General features: G+C 41.8%; 1 protein-coding gene across 3 annotated transcripts; it reads left to right on the top strand.

The window, feature by feature from the left end:
- The first annotated feature begins 145 nt into the window (after nt 1-145).
- Nucleotides 146-14,536, top strand: rgr (regular). Of its 3 annotated transcripts, none has more exons than XM_002049829.4 (5): nt 146-1,190; nt 11,382-11,561; nt 11,654-11,998; nt 12,437-12,823; nt 12,899-14,536. In XM_002049829.4, exons 1-5 carry the CDS (start codon nt 369-371, stop codon nt 13,910-13,912), a joined length of 2,748 nt encoding a protein of 915 aa, XP_002049865.1. In that variant the 5' UTR covers nt 146-368; the 3' UTR covers nt 13,913-14,536. The 3 variants fall into 3 exon arrangements, with proteins under 3 accessions (XP_002049865.1, XP_032292850.1, XP_070066269.1); XM_070210168.1 differs by lacking the exon at nt 146-1,190 and adding an exon at nt 11,113-11,322; XM_032436959.2 differs by lacking the exons at nt 11,382-11,561; nt 11,654-11,998.
- Nucleotides 14,537-17,596: the final 3,060 nt, after the last annotated feature.

Genomic DNA, 17,596 nt, shown 5'->3' with positions numbered 1-17,596 from the left:
AATCTTTTGACCGAATGACGTCACACGTATATATTACGTTCTCAGAGAGCGCCGCATAACGGAGCTGCGCACTGCGCAACCTTTTGTGCGTAGCGGTTCATGATTTCGACATTCTTATAAGCAGAGAACATTCGAACACAACAACAGTTTTCGTTTGCCGGCTGTTTGCAACGCACTCCAAATAAGAGGTCTCCGCGTAGCTTTGCTCTTTGCGCTCGTCGTTCGATTGTTATGTTGTCGTGGGCGCGCAACGGACCAATAATAATTAAATAATAAATAAGGGAACATTGCGATTAGGAGAGAGTGCGTGCCGTTTAAGGAGTGTGTGCGTTCCGGGGCAGCAAGAATTCAACAAGAATTGATGTGCGATGGCGCTCGAAATAACAAACTCAATATTATCGCTGCAGCCAGCAGTTGAGGCTGAAACACTGGCGCCGCAGTCATTCCACTGGCAGCTCGAGGATTACGCATACTTTCACAAGTGCGGAGAGATAACCAGCTCGCCGGACGTACAATGCTTTGGCTTCAATTGTGCTTTCTGCCCGGCGATTTGCCTGCAGCTATCGGTTTTCATCGATCACATACGCGGCCAGCACATGCAGGACATGCGCCGGCGCTACGAGGGCGCCGAGGAGAAAATCGAACAAACAACACAAACAGACTTCAACCTAATGATAAGGGACATGCATCGGGAACAAATGGACACAACTCCAGCTCTGACACCCGCAATGGCCACAACAAATACGCGCCTAGACAAACGCACAAAGAAACCGAATTGGAATGAGGCGCAGGGCGCAGGGCTCTTAGACATGGGCCTGGACTTGGGCCTAGACCTGGCTAACATGGTGCAAGCCCAGTCGCTGCCAAAGACAAGCAACAACAATGCGACGCTATTGCAGCTTGGCAACACGAACCCAACAACAACAACAACAACAGCAACAATGTCGACACCAGCCGACCTGGACCTCGTTTATGTTATGGAAAATCCATTGCCACCCTCGCCCCCACCATCGGCTGACATTTCGAGTGACGGGAACAGTCCGTCGCGACTGCACCAGCTAGATCCGTTCGAAATGTTGCACGAGGCGGTCTCTTCAGTCGAGCACACGGCCACACCCACGCTGTTCGAGGCGGTCTCCAGAGGCGGCCACACTGGCGTAGCACCGCCCCGTTATGAGACGCGGCGCGTGGTAAGTTAATCGCCGATTCTTGGCCCTGCTCTTGCCTTTACCCCTACCATTTAGTTGCCGTTGTCAACGTGTTTTCCCATTTTTTATGCGATTCCGCAAGGCAAAAAAGGGGTTTCCGTTGTTTTGGCCTTTTTTTTTTTAATAGGCTCGACAGCGGCCGCACGACCTTCAAAATAACGGCGCATTAGCGGCAGACGCAAAATACTAAAAACTGTGTCGCATTTCTTGGATACCCTGTATCCATGCGGCGAATGGGGTATGCTCGGCTGGTACTCAGCTGATGAGCCTGACATTGAACAAAGTTAGGGATCGCAATAATTATATGTGTTTTACGATAAAAATAACTTATTTTATAATTATGAAAAGAAAAACAATGACAACTTTAAGTTCTAATTGATTTGGAATTAAAGTTAAAAATAGTATAGGTAGGGTATGGCATAGTCGAGATTGGGTCTTGTCACGTTCATTGCGTATTTTTTATGTCCCCGTTTACCCGTTTATCCCGATATTCAACTTGGGGGTAGCCATGGCCAGGTGGTGACAGGGAGGGGGGGGGGGGGGGGGCAGACAGTTCATCAGCTTCACGAGGGTATCGCTATTTTTACTTGCAGGCTGCGCAACGCAGTGTTTTTTTTTTGTTTTTGGATTTTCACTTGTTTTGGTTTCGACAAATTTTTTGTGGAAATGAAATATATATTTTTTTTGACGCCAAGAGCAACAAAAGCAACGACAACGGCAAACGCAAAAGCAACAACTTTTATTTTTTCAAAGCGAGCGCATAATAATTTATGTGCCAACAAAATAAAATACAACAGAAGCGTGGAAAAAGCCTTCGATTTGGAAGTTTGTTCTATTTTGTATCTATATATATTTATATATATTATATGTATCTTGTTATTGTTTTTCACTGATTTTGTCACTAGTAATGAAGTTGAGAAAATGTTGCTTAAGATCCAATTACAAAAATGGTTCCACCAAAATCTGAACTGATTTTCCAAATGCAATTAAATTGCAATATATATATAAAAAATCGTAGGTAAAAGTTCGCTTCTAATTATATTGCAAAGCGAACTGATAAATTTATAAGTATATCCAGCCGGATTGCAAAAACAGAAAACAGTTAGATATGCAATTGTTTACATTATATAAATGCGATCTCAGAAACTGCAATCTTGAATATTTACATTCACGGCAAAGTTCAGTCATTCAATACGGAAACAGGGTATCGTGCAGTTGACTACTCCCGACTGGAGCAGTCCCGTTTTGAAGTGCATAATAACTCGCGCCTCGCATATTAGGCCCGCGCACTCCGTCAACTCGCAGCAATCGGGTATATTCGTTCCATTTCTCCAAGTGTTTCATTATGTCATAATTGAATGGACATGCATAAGTTTATTTTAGCACATGCGATCCGAATTTCGGACATGTGTCTGGCAAGTAGATATGCCATGAATAGTGTATATGTGGCCGAATATATATTGTGTATACACATGTCATCCAAAAGTTTACGTTTTCTTTTCTTTTTTTCCTGTAAATAAGTGCGGCAGTATAAATATTGAATTTAATGCGTGTTCAATTTGTGTGCCAAAAGTGAATTTCGTTGAGGACTGGAAAACTGCAGTCAAGTGGGGTTAGCCTGTGAAATTCTTAAATAAGTTGTTGTAAAGGCCACGAAATGAAAGTGAATTATATTCACATGTTTTCACTTGTATCTTTTTATTCGATATACATTGTATATATATTGCATTGTCTGTCTTTAATGGAAAAATGAATGCATATTTATATGCGGGCATGTATGTAGCATATGACAAGGGATTGCCGTCATATATCATAGCTATGCCTATGGAACTGTTGCTATTTTTATACATTCCCAGACCAGGCTGCATTATCGCTTGGCCCTCTCCCCCGCTACCAGCGATATCAGAGAATAGAATCGACGGAATAACAGAACGGAACAGAAATACAAATGTTGATACTGTTCCAGACAGGCTACACACAAAATGTGTCTATACAATTACGAGTAATAGTACTTTTTCAGCGGGGCTCTTTTCTTTTATATTATTTTTATTTTATTTTATTTTTTTTATCAATACGGGCAAGTCTGGGGGCACAGTTGGCCGTTTAACGTTGACGTTTCTATTATCTATAAACCGAGAAAGTAAACAACCAGGCAAATTATCTATGCTTCGATTAGGCGACATTATATACACTATGCACAGTGGGACCAGATCAAACATTATCTTTAATATTAATGCTATTATTACAAGTATTATTCAATTTATAACTAACTTTTGTGTGACATTCGACTTAGACAATACTATATACTATATACTATATATTTCTCCTCGTTGTTCAGTATTTTTTCTACATAGTTGCGATGCAATAAATCATAAATATATGGCTTATTATCTTCGATACTTTCAGTAATATTCGGCTAATTCGTTTCGTTTTATATGCTTCGTTATCTATGGATTATCTTCAAGTACCTCAATAGGTTATTTCACAACATGCACCTGATTGTTTATTCTTCAAATACTTAAGAAAGTATTGTTTTCTGATATCTCCGCATCGCGCATCGCTCTTCAAATTTTCGATCTATAATAATAGAACAAATATCTCTAACAATGACGTGATTTGATCCACTTGAGATCAAAATCCCAGATCATACAACTCCATTCAAACCCATTTCAATCATTAGCGAATCTCCTAGCCAGCACTTTTCGGCGATAGCAGAGCACGTCGTGGGTAATAAAACAATTCCAATTTTTGTCGATGTTTGTCAGTTATTGAAACAGCTCAAAAGATAAGGCGAATGGGCTGCCCGGTTCCCCCATGGGCCTAAGGAGGTTTTAATGTACATTTAAACACCAGTAAATTGGTATTTTTAGAGCACTTGTCATAAAACCTATCGCAACGTTTCGATTGGAACGCATAAATCATTGGCCGACTGAAGCATTGAAGTGTGGAAATCGTAATATGATAGCCCATTTTTGAGAGACGCTATAAATTAGGGCGTGATCTGCGAAACCGAAAGCACTTTCAATTCCCATGAAAATATAGTCTATATCCTTTTATTTAACATTTAAGAAGTCGAAGGTTTTCGTTTTTCGAAAAACTGTGAAAGATCGTTGAGAGTGAGTTTGAATCCGATCGAGTGATAAACAAAAAAATACCAAACGTTCGTTTCCCAACACTTTCCATCCCATAAGATTGCTTTCGCACACTAGAAATTCAGCTCTAACTGTTTCTGGATGAGGCTTAAAATTAAATTTAATCTTATAATATGCTTCGTAAGGTATTACCTTAAACTTTTGTGCAGGGTGTTTGGCAGTCGAGCAATCTGAAAACTAAAGGAATTATTGCTTGTTTTTCATGTTCGAATCCATCGTTTTATGTGCACGCTAATGGTTATTGTACAAAAATTGTATAAAAGCTAAACAAATAACTCAGTTTTTATCAGCTGCACTTATTAAATAATTAGCATGTTTAATTAAACATTTATTTAGCAAGCCTTCACTTGTTTTCCTTTTGCTTTATTGATAGCCGCTGGTCTTGGGCCCGATTCCACCCACACCTGTCTCGGGGCACTGATCGATCAGCTGATTTATCGTCTCGGGTTTATAATCAGTCTAATTAAATTACGGCCGCCTTGTGACTGACTGACTGACGAACTTATTTGCTTATACTTACTTAGTTTTAGTTTGCGACTCGTCTGCGGCAAAAAGAAGTTAATACGCCGCATTAGGGGACCAGCCGCTGGCAGAAATTGATTGCATCGAATACTTAGCGTATTATCTCTGATTTTGACTCGAGTCGTCCAAGTGCTGTGCTATCGGCCCAGGTAGCCTCTGGATCGATGGCACGTAATAGACAAGGTGTTGTGTGCACGTGTCTCAAGACCTCACCTCAAATATATTCCCTGTACGAATGGCGCGAACGGGGTGGAAAACTTGAATCGTATTCAACTATATGTATAAATAAATATACACATTTTCGCAGCTCGCATTTTTAGTTTAATATTTTGCACTTGCGTGTTGGCAATTTTCAGGCTATTCATTAGTGCGGCTTTTGAACCCTTTTTAGTTTTACTCGGCTCTTGCATGTTGTTTGTTTGCGTTTATCAATAATGAACATATTTAAATTTTTATGGCACGTTTACCTATTTTGTTTATGTAGCATACAAATGAGCGCCCGGCTGCTGCGTGCCACAAGATGGGGCAGCTAGTTTTTCATTCTGAAAATGAATATGCATTTAAATAAGAAAATTCGAATTTCCGGGTTCGAATCACAGGCAAGTCTCTGGCAAAGAACGTGATCATAATTATTGTAAAAATAATAATAATTTTTATTTTAATTCCAAGCACTTTTCCTATCAAATTTCGTTGCTATTTGGCTAACAAATCTCTATAAGTCTTTGCATTTAATCAATCAAACTGTAGCAAACGTTCAGCTTTTAAATTAAATAATCAAAGTCTTAAACTATTTAATGCATTGACATCATTTTGGAGCCCGTGTCGAGCGATGTATTCAGGCCAATGTTTTATAATGGCATTAAACGTGTATTAATGGCATTACCATGAATCTTTTATTTGCACTCGGCCATAACACATGCAGACATAAAAGGCAAGGCCAACCTCCCACACCACCTTCTAACTATTTTCACGGATTCCGCTTAGCGAACGCATTCTAATTGCCACGCCCACTTGGTTTGAACTGGATGGTCGTCTCTGATGTCTCTGTGCTGGGGCGGCGCTTTTCCATCTGATAATTAACAATTGGCCATGCAGCCAATGTGAAATGGCTTTTGATTAATTTGTGGGCCAGCAGCTGGCCCATAAACTGGACATCGAGTCGTCATCATCAAAGGAATTGATTGCGTTACCCGCATATTTTGTGTCATCGTCAGCTGTTGGCAAATGCAATAAATAATCATTTTTAATTGAGCAGCGACATGAAAACATCAACAGAAGCTCCATCATAGCGGCTACTGTTAAAAACAATACACGGCCCGAGGTCGAAACGATGACGCAGCTGCTCTGGAGTCCATTTGGACACCATGCATGATATTGATATGGCCGCATGGCGCGTTCCGGATGACTCTTATCAGCAGACATTTCTAGTCAAATTGTTATATAACTAAATGGCTTGGGTTATGGCTTTGGATTTGTTGCCTGCACAAATTACGCGATTCAATTGAGTCGCAGAAGTCAATGATTTCTGCTCTTCTTGGGATTGTCCAAGTATCAACAAACTTTCCTCCAGAGCCACATTATGCTTTTTCTATCTCCACTAAGTGCTTGCGCGGTTTTCTTTAAACAATCTTAAGACATTCCTATATTCCATCTATTTATATATTCTTGAGCGCCAAGTCTCGAGTGAGTTTTGAGAGTGATTTTGCAATTTAAAAGGCTTTTTCTACTTGTGTTTATTTTTTAGCAATGAATTTGAAGCCTATTAGACGAAATGAAAACGTTCGTTATTCGGTTCGGTATTAATAAGTGATGACATATTCTTAAAGACATGTAAAAGTGTTTCATGCAAGCGTATTTCACCAATTTTCCATAGTTGCGGGTGGAATTGTGCAAAGCCCCGTCTTGGCTTGCGCTAAAGCAAGTTAATTACAGCTAAATTTGACAAATTAAACTGTGCGTTTTATCAACAATCAAGCATGTGGGCAATCAATCAGTCAGTCAGGCCAAACAGTTGTAGATTAATAACAAACTCAGTATTTAGCAAAGGTATACAAATCTTAAAAATGCAATGCAATGGCTTGTTTATGGTTCCATATAATACTTGCGTGCCTTAAAGTTTGAGGCGAATGTGTGGAATCGTAATTTACTGTGGCTTCTGCCACTGCCTCCCTCCCTGCCTGCTCAACAATTACCAGCCCTATTCTTCTCTCCAGACAGTTCTAACAAGTTTCGACCCCTTTTCATTAGAGAGCATATAAATAAACATAAAACAGAAAACCTAACTCGATAAATGGGTCTGCGATCGGGTTTCAATTCGCTCGAGTCTCTCAACAGACGCTTGTTGTTGTTGTTGTTGTTGTGAGTGCTTTTTATTGAATTTTTATGCAATTTTGTTAACTGGATCAATTATTTGAATTGCGTGTTCAGTAAACAGACGCCGCCATGACGCAGACGCCCCATCAATAGTGGGCAGCGGTCAAGCCCCCACTCCCAACTAGGCAACGCCATGCCATATACCACACCCAATTTAAAAAAAAAAAAAACGAGAAAGAAGGGCTATCTTCGGCCTGCCGAAGATTAAATACCCTATTCATAAGGCAGGTTAAGATATATTGAAAAAAAAAATATTTTTTCCATAAAACGTAATTTTAGACCGATCGTTTCTATGGAAGCTATATGATATAGTAATCCGATGTTGATAGGATCCAGATATCTTAATAAACAAACAAGTTGTTCATATTAGAAACTACTTTTCGACCGATCGTTCCTATGTCAGCTATATGATATAGTGGTCAGATTCAGCTGAGGAACTTCTGCAAAGTTTCATAACGAAAGCTTTAAAACTGAGAGGCCGATCAAGAATATATATATTTTATGATTACGGAGATGTCTCCTTCTATGCGTTGCACATTTCACGACAAAAGTATAGTATCCTCTGCAAGGGTATACAAAAAAACCAAACCCAATCTGTAGTGGCCCGTGGCCCTTACGGAGCACTGGAACCGTAGTTCGTCGCGAACGTCATCGCCCGAGTGTTGCCATTGTTTGGCACGCTCTACAAATTGCGCGCCTCTGCTGCAGAAATCAACAAAAACAGCTGCTAAACCATTTGCTGGAACTACCTTCATGTATACACACACCACACACACACATATGTATATATAACATACACACACACACACATGTCTAGCCATGGTAAACGTGGCATGCCACAGACCCCACCCTTAGCACTCAAATTTTCGCTTCCACCTGGCAGACAACGTGCAAAAGCGTTCTGTGGCTTTTAAGGGCGGCAAGAATGTATTCTGTATACCCGGAACCCATTAAAAGAGGGTATACAAGGGTATAATAGTTTTCTTCAAAGCTATGTAACGGGCAAACAGACGGCACCTCCGATTGATTAAAGTTTAATTGTACTTATCATGTCCGTGTCTGTCCTTTCTCAGAGTTAGCTTTTCCAATTATCGATAACTTTTCGCGTTACTATGAAAATATCGATAAAAATCGATATTATTATACTGTTATTTTCAGCATATCTCGGAGCTGTTAGGTGTTAGATTTACCAAATTTAGTATGTTGGCTTTTGAAAAGTAGACACAAAACTTAGTTCTCGCCAAAAATTGAAATATCGAACTTGAAGGGATATTCCCTTTAAGGAGATTTTTGGTAAATATAATAAGACAATCGACAACGAAGTTATAGGATGAAGATGAATGTGTGTTTTCTGTATGGACTCAAGGTACTTAGTTAACGGTAGCTTGGGGCTGGGTTCAGGGTATCTCCTAGTGGTGCACTCTCAGCTCAGGCAATCGTTCGTCTTCTCAGTTAATTGCTGCAAAGTTTCGCTACGTTTAATTTTGGGTGGTTTGAACTGGTTTTCTTCGTGTTGTTTTCGGGTGTGGTCGATTTTTTATATTGCTTTGCGTAGGCTATTTACTTATTTTTGCATTTTAATGCATTGCCAGAGAGCCCTGATGATATTTGATTGACGTTATGCTCTGCAATGCTTGAGCTGTTCAATTAGCTTGAAAATAGCATTAGCTGCTATTGAAAAGGTCAGGGCTTGGCTGTCAGCGAGTCAAATTGACGGGCTTAAAAGGTAAAGGTTTCTATAATTAATCAGTTGAGCTTTGTTCGTCTAACCTTTTGCATTGATTGGCCTCAAATAAAGGGCTTTATAATGAAAATGCTTCAATCAATGTTTCAATTCGAATGTTGTACAATATTTGATTCTCTTTCCTGATTGGATTATAGGACTACCTTAAACTATAGATAGAAAATTGCATATAAGATTTATAAAGTGAGCTTTATCAAAACCATTTTTTTCATTGATTCTCTGAAAGGGCCAACATTTATTGAAAATCGAACAACACGAGAATGTAAAAGCGCGTCAACAATTGTGGCACTTGTCGCCTTAATTCAAGACAATCAGGCGGCAACTTCAATTTGCGATTATGGCCCAAGAAAAATTAAAACAAAGTGTGCATTAGTCGGCAGTGGCCGACTAGTAGATACCCCGTAACTGTGTATCTTCTGCCCTTAGTCCACATTGTGACAACTGAATTTTTGAATAACTTCGGTGTTCATAGTCCGATTCTATTGAAATACTGAACCAAAACCACTTTGAGGTGAGATAGAATAGTATTTGTAAACTATATATTTCATGCGAGAAACAACAAAAAACTTTGTTCTCTGTAGTTCTCATGATCCCCGAGTTATCAAATCAAAATTTGTTTTAAAATCGATATTTATCGATGTGGAAATGGGGCAAGATATTAGCAATTTTTAGACAGATGGACACAAAAGCGGGCATATAGACATGGCTAGATCGACTGATCTCGTCGGCCTGACCCAGAATATACATATGTATATATATTGTTTTTAATGGGCTGTATGTGCATTGTTCTGCCTGTTGCATACATTTGCACAAAAGTTTTATACATTTCTTTGCCCATTTTCATTGAGTACAGGGTAAACAAAAACAAAACAACAAATACAACAGCTAATGGGCTCATGTTACTCAGCATAACAAGTGAGATCCGGATAATACTGCATGTATGTAAATAAAAACTTGTATGCCAGACAGATTTGCAATTTCAAGATGCATCGACCTGGTCTTTTACAATTTATTGGAGTTTGTGCAGCGGCAGCTGGCGCCGTAAAGAGTACAATTTGACAGCTGCTGTCTGAGAGAGTACCCAGGAATTGGTTGTCTGACTATCAGACTTGATGCCAGCCGTAAAGTCAGATACTTGGTTTTAATTTGTGCAATTCGATCTCAACTACTGTGAGCTAAGAAATTCAAGCTGCTCGTTCGAATTGCATTCAAAAGTATTGAAATTCCTTCTCGAGCTATCGATTGAAATCTATTTCCAACCAAAAGTGTCAAAAGGCTTTTAAATTCTTAACGTCGACAGTAAAAATGAGAAGAAAATCATTTAAAAACCTTTTCCTATTTCCTTTTATATACACAAAACCTTGGTAGAAATAGTTTTAAGAATGCGATCTATCCAAGCACATCTTCAGATTCAAGGATGTAAACCTGGAACTTTTTTAAGGCTGGTGATTATCTTTTCAAAAAATTTCAACCCAAGTTAGTTATTAATTCATTTATTTGAGCGATTCTGTGAAAATCTGCAAGCGTTTTCCACGCAAGCAAGTGGAATTTTCCAATGCCTCGTCGTGGTGGCCGACATCATACCTGGGAAAATTCCACGTCTGTCCATAGCGTATATAGATAGAGATAAAGTTATGTCCGCCTGTCTGTTAAGAAATTGTTTTTTGTTTGAAAATTAGTTTTGTTTTGTTTTTTCAAAATATATTGACCAAATTCTCCAATTTCTATAGAAAAGTAGGCTTAATAAAATGGTTTTGTACGAATGCTATTCTATTTAGAAGAGTATTTAATTGTTGTCTTCGAGAAGATGGCAATTTGTTGCCTCTAAAACTCTTGTTTTACTTACCATTGTTATCCGTAACTGATAAACGATTCCCTTCAACTGATCTAACTAGGAAGAAGAAGCGCCGCATTGTATGACACACGCGATGTTCCCTTGAATTATTCATAAAATTCATTCAACAAACAAAATCAACCCATGTATATTTAATTGTGTGTTCTGAGTGTGCGTTACGACAACTCGCAGGCAACTTGAGCTTTTGGAAATCCACAATAATACTAGATATTAATATATGTATATATATATATATATATATATATATATATAGATGTAGATGTGTGTCCGTGCATGAGGGTACGTTGTTATAGTTGTGAATGTGCGATAAGCCATGTCGATGACGAGGGCGACTCCGGCGCAGAATTCCAAAGGCCAATAGCCGCTGATATTTACGAGAGGGGCATGGGATGGGGCATGTGGACTTTCCCTTTTTGTGTGCACGTGAAGCGCCGAAGCGATCATGTGGCTGCGTGCATTTGTTTGTGCGTGCGTATCCGTAAGGTACACAATTTATTTACTTATGCGAACTTGTCTGTGCTTGCCAGGCAATGCAGCGCAAGCTGCGCGACGCGGAAAAACAAACCGCAGAAGAGGGGCAACAGCAGCGCCAGCATATGGAGGAGAACGTTGGAATGCTGGAGCTGACGCCGCCAGCCACGCCGCCAACACCCATGCCGCCCACCTCGCCGACGAGCAGCGTCGCGAGCAGCGTTGACTTGAAGCTGGTGAGCAAACACAATAACAGAATCAACAATATCGGCTTATGTAATCACAACTGGTGACCTCCTTTGTCGCTCCGCTCTCCATCTCCATGCAGCGCACGCGTCGCGAGCTGGAACGCAATCGGGAATTTGTGTGCTCCCTGCTGGTGGCCTATGAGCGGAACGAGAAACTCTGGAATCCCAAGCACCCGGACTACAAATACAATGCCAAGCGCAGTGTCTATAGTGAGCTGGCTGCACCACTTCAGGCCGTCTTTCAGATACCACTAACCGGCGCCGAAATCTTTGCCGTGCTCAAGGAGCTGCGCGGACGCTATCGTCGGGAGCTTAGCAAAGTCAACTCCTTGGGTGGAAAGTACAAGTCGCGTCTGTGGTACTTTGAGAAGATGCATTTCTTACGTGGCGTCATCGAGCACAAGCGCGCCGAAAGAGAGGCAAAGGTGAGCCCACCAATGAGAATGTTTTCTTTTCCCTCTTGAGTACTCTCAACAACGGCAGAAGGCAAGGTTTTCAAGGTGTAGAGTTTGCTTGTGGTGCCTGGGATAAAGCGATACGCCAGATCCGCCAGTAGCAAGTTTTCCAGGCTGCCTAATACTTCGAAACACAGTCGGCTCAGCTCTTCCCTTGCAGCAGCTTAAACAAAAGTCCAGGTAAAAAGCCTGCAACCTCCATACTAATTGGACTGCCATCATTATACTTTTCCTGAGTGCCTGTGGGAGTTGACATTTAGGCTCAGAGCCATCTGTCTCCCTGAGATCGCTCTCATTTTAATTGTTAATCTATAACCAATTCCCTTCAAGAGAAGGGAAGGGAGTTTCGTTATTTGGAAAGCTAAAGCTTTAAACCCGTATGCATTCTTTATTCCCCCCTCTCCACAGAGCGAGTCGACAGAGAGTGAAAAATCAAGTGAAACGGATAGCGAATCAACCACAAAGTCGGCGCAGTATCGTGAAGTGCTCAGTTGCATAATAGATGCGTTTAGGCGCCAGGAGAGTCTGTGGAATCCGCAACACTTTGACTACAACAATTGCTGCAAGAAGGAATTGTACCGGGAGATCTCAGCGGAGCTGCTGGAGGAGCTCAACTATGAGATGACTGGCGAGGAGTGCTACAAGGAATTGCAGAAACTGCGCACTCGCTATCGCAAGGAACTGCGCATGGTGATCAAGCACAAGGGTCTCTATCTGCCAAAGCTTTGGTGCTACGATGAGCTGGAGTTCCTGCAAAAGATACTCCAGGATCAGATCTTCAATAAGATAAGCAAGGTAGAGAGCAATGCGAGTAATATATATGTATATATATATATATATAAAATATTAACGTTAATCCATTTATTTCAGAAAAAGGGCGTGGTTGAAACGAATCACCGGACCAAGTTTATTGACGCCAGCAGCATAAGTTTTGTCACACAGGACGACCAGCTGCAGTTCGTGGAAATCTATCGCAACTATCCGGCATTGTGGGATGTGGATCATCCGGACTTTCGCTCAAATGCCTATCGCAGTCAGGCCTTGGCCCAAATGCTGGACGAGCTCAACACCACCTTTCAGTGCTCGTACACTTCGGCAGAGCTGGAGAAGACGCTGTTCGAGTTACGAAAGGATTTCTCAGCGCAAAAACGGAAAATCCTTACCAATGTCTCGGGCTCCAGCAGTGTTCCGCTGCTACATGCAAAGCTTGGTCAGTTTCTCGAACCGAATCTGGGCCCCTTTCGCTGTGATGTCTGCGCAGAGTTGGTTAAGACCTGCGACCAGTACAAGGTGCACCGCGCTGGCCATGACGGGACACAGCCCTTTATTTGCACGCTGTGCGGCAAGGGCTTCCAGATGCCGTGCAATCTGACCGTACATATACGTCGCCACAGACACGACTTCCCGTACGCCTGCGAGCAGTGCGATAAGCGCTTTGCCACCTCCACCGAGGTGGCCATACATATGCGTACCCATACCGGCGAGCGACCCTACATTTGTGATCTGTGCGGCAAGTCCTTTAAGACGTGGTCCTTCTTCGACATTCATCGGCGCACGCACCTCAATCAGTCATCCTTCCATTGCCCCATCTGCGACAAGGGCTTCTATGAGAAGAACCGCTTCACCGACCACATGAACGGCCATCTGAACATTCGCAAGCATTTGTGCACCGTCTGCGGCAAGACATTTACCACATATGGCAATCTGAAGAAGCACACCGAACTGCATCTGGCCGTGAAGAAGTACAAGTGTACAGCTTGTGGCAAGCGTTTTGCGCAGTTCGCCAGTCTGCGCTGGCACAAAAAGCGTGAGCACACCTCAGAGCAGCAACAGCTGCAGCTGGAAGAGGTCGAGTTGGAGGTGGAAGCCGACGCGCAGCTGTAGATCCCTTTGTGCTTACCAAATCATTTAAGAAGTTAGTTTAATAACCAAATACTTAGAGATACTCACTGTAACAACTGTACTTATCATATCTGCTCTATCTTTAACTATTTATGTCAAGGGTTTCTTAACAGCAATAGATGATTAAGCGTAATTTTTAAATTTTCAAATATAATCTATTTCCAATTGGCATATTTGTGAATTTCGTGTATGCCTTTTGATCTCAACATAGTTTGAAGCTTAAGTAATAATCAGCTATGAAGTGAATTAGAATATACTATTGTATTATTTATTTATTTTTATTTTCTTTATTTCCTATATTGCATCTATGCATTGGAATATGATACCCGAGCTGTATTTATTGTGTTCATACTGTTGTTTACATACGTTTTAAGTCAAAATTGTAGCATCCCAGCTTCCCATGCTGAGACTAACGAATATTGTGAAATTCCACCTACCTCGCATTGTCTTAAATAAATAAGAGTATACGAGATTCCTTACTCTGCCATTTATATATATACTATATAACTGTTGGCCCTGGCTGGCTGATTGGGGCTCAACGCACAGTTCAAACCGTAGGAGCTGGGTAGTTTAAAATAAATAAAATAAAATAAAAATTAAACAGAACCCTATATACCGCATATATATCAGAACCGCATATATATAATCTATTTTAGAAGCTATATGTCAAGTTTGGGGACTCTAGCTCTTATTATTTACCAAAATTGCCCAAAATACGGACGGACGGACAGACAGACGGACATGGCTAGATGCTGATCAAAAATATATATGTAACGTGATGTAACCCTTGTCATTTTGTCGATTTGGGTCAAAATTTGGATTTCATTTTTTTTATTCCAATCGATAGAACTGATCCTTACGAGTCAAATATGGTATGAAATTGCAAAATCGGACTTATTTGACGGAAATATTCCAAAAAATCATCAAAAAGGTTGAATTTACGAATGAATCGGTTTTTTGTCAACAACATTTTTCAACCAATCGATGAATAATAATGCCAATTGATGGTAGGGATCCGTACGCATTCAAAAAGGTATAACATTTTAAAATCAGACATTATTTACCCGAGATATTAAAAAAAAATCATCGAAAAAGTTTCTATTTTCTCACCGACCTCGACCTCCGCGCGGAGTTATGTCGTTTTGGAACGTCATATCTCCGCGCGGAGGTATGTCGTTTTGGAACGTCAAATCTCATCGCGGAGTTATGTCGTTTTGGAACGTCATATCTCCGCGCGGTATTCTGTCGTTTTGGAACGTCATATTTCCGCGCGGAGTTATGTCGTTTTGGAACGTCATATCGCCTCGCGGAGTTATGTCGTTTTGGAACGTCATATCTCCGCGCGGAGTTATGTCGTTTTGGAACGTCATATCTACGCGAGGAGCTATGTCGTTTTGGAACGTCATATCTCCGCGCGGAGTTATATCGCTTGGGAACGTCATATCTACGCGAGGAGTTATGTCGTTTTGGAACGTCATATCTCCGCGCGGAGCTGTTACCAGAGATATTCAAAAAAATCATCGAAAAAGTTTTCGACCTCCGCGCGGAGCTATGTCGTTTTGGAACGTCATATCTACACGAGGAGTTATGTCGTTTTGGAACGTCATATCTCCGCGCGGAGTTATGCCTTTTTGGAACGTTATATCTCCGCGAGGAGTTATGTCGTTTTGAAACGTCATATCTCCTTGCGGTGTTATGTCGTTTTGGAACGTCATATCTCCGCGCGAAGTTATGTCGTTTTGGAACGTCATATCTCCACGGGGAGTTATGTCGTTTTGGAACGTCATATCTCCGCGCGGAGTTATGCCTTTTTGGAACGTTATATCTCCGCGAGGAGTTATGTCGTTTTGGAACGTCATATCTCCTTGCGGTGTTATGTCGTTTTGGAAAGTCATATCTCCGCGCGGAGTTATGTCGTTTTGGAACGTCATATCTCCTCGCGGAGTTATGTCGTTTTGGAACGTCATATCTCCTCGCGGAGTTATGTCGTTTTGGAACGTCATATCTCCTCGCGGAGTTATGTCGTTTTGGAACGTCATATCTCCGCGCGGAGTTATATCGCTTGGGAACGTCATATCTACGCGAGGAGTTATGTCGTTTTGGAACGTCATATCTCCGCGCGGAGCTATGTCGTTTTGGAACGTCTTATCTCCTCGCGGAGTTATGTCGTTTTGGAACGTCATATCTACGCGAGGAGCTATGTCGTTTTGGAACGTCATATCTCCGCGCGGAGCTGTTACCCGAGATATTCAAAAAAAATCAACGAAAAAGTTTTCGACCTCCGCGCGGAGCTATGTCGTTTTGGAACGTCATATCTCCGCGCGGAGTTATGTCGTTTGGGAACGTCATATCTACGCGAGGAGCTATGTCGTTTTGGAACGTCATATCTCCGCGCGGAGCTGTTACCCGAGATATTCAAAAAAAATCATCGAAAAAGTTTTCGACCTCCGCGCGGAGCTATGTCGTTTTGGAACGCCATGTCTCCGCTCGGAGTTATGTCGTTTTGGAACGTCATATCTCCTTGCGGTGTTATGTCGTTTTGGAACGTCATATCTCCACGCGGAGTTATGTCGTTTTGGAACGTCATATCTCCGCGCGGAGTTATGTCGTTTTGAAACGTCATGTCTCCGCGCGGAGTTATGTCGTTTTGGAACGTCATAGCTCCGCGTGGAGTTATGTCGTTTTGGAACGTCATATCTCCACGCGGAGTTATGTCGTTGTGGAACGTCATATCTCCGCGCGGAGTTATGTCGTTTTGGAACGTCATATCTCCTTGCGGTGTTATGTCGTTTGGGAACGTCATATCTCCACGGGGAGTTATGTCGTTTTGGAACGTCATATCTCCGCGCGGAGTTATGTCGTTTTAAAACGTCATGTCTCCGCGCGGAGTTATGTCGTTTTGGAACGTCATATCTCCGCGCGGAGTTATGTCGTTTTGGAACGTCATATCTCCACGCGGAGTTATGTCGTTTTGGAACGTCATATCTCCGCGCGGAGTTATGTCGTTTTGGAACGTCATATCTCCACGCGGAGTTATGTCGTTTTGGAACGTCATATCTCCACGCGGAGTTATGTCGTTTTGGAACGTCATATCTCCACGCGGAGTTATGTCGTTTTGGAACGTCATATCTCCACGCGGAGTTATGTCGTTTTGGAACGTCATATCTCCACGCGGAGTTATGTCGTTTTGGAACGTCATATCTCCACGCGGAGTTATGTCGTTTTGGAACGTCATATCTCCACGCGGAGTTATGTCGTTTTGGAACGTCATATCTCCGCGCGGAGTTATGTCGTTTTGGACCGTCATATCTCCACGGGGAGTTATGTCGTTTTGGAACGTCATATCTCCGCGCGGAGTTATGTCGTTTTGGAACGTCATATCTCCACGCGGAGTTATGTCGTTTTGGAACGTCATATCTCCACGGGGAGTTATGTCGTTTTGGAACGTCATATCTCCACGCGGAGTTATGTAGTTTTGGAACGTCATATCTCCACGCGGAGTTATGTCGTTTTGGAACGTCATATCTCCGTGCGGAGTTATGTCGTTTTGGAACGTCATATCTCCGCGCGGAGTTATGTTGTTTTGGAACGTCATATCTACGCGAGGAGCTATGTCGTTTTGGAACGTCATGTCTCCGCTCGGAGTTATGTCGTTTTGGAACGTCA

This window comes from Drosophila virilis, chromosome 5 (genome assembly GCF_030788295.1).
Source record: "Drosophila virilis strain 15010-1051.87 chromosome 5, Dvir_AGI_RSII-ME, whole genome shotgun sequence".
Lineage (NCBI taxonomy): Eukaryota > Metazoa > Arthropoda > Insecta > Diptera > Drosophilidae > Drosophila > Drosophila virilis.
This window is presented reverse-complemented; position numbering and strand designations above follow the sequence as displayed.

What these genes read in the sequence shown, in the direction of transcription:
- rgr (XM_002049829.4), top strand. Translation starts at nt 369, where the DNA reads ATGGCGCTCGAAATAACAAACTCAATATTATCGCTGCAGCCAGCAGTT. An exon ending in GTTATGAGACGCGGCGCGTG is followed by an intron (nt 1,191 to 11,381) that starts GTAAGTTAATCG and finishes TGTGCTTGCCAG; the next exon opens with GCAATGCAGCGCAAGCTGCG. An exon ending in GCAGCGTTGACTTGAAGCTG is followed by an intron (nt 11,562 to 11,653) that starts GTGAGCAAACAC and finishes ATCTCCATGCAG; the next exon opens with CGCACGCGTCGCGAGCTGGA.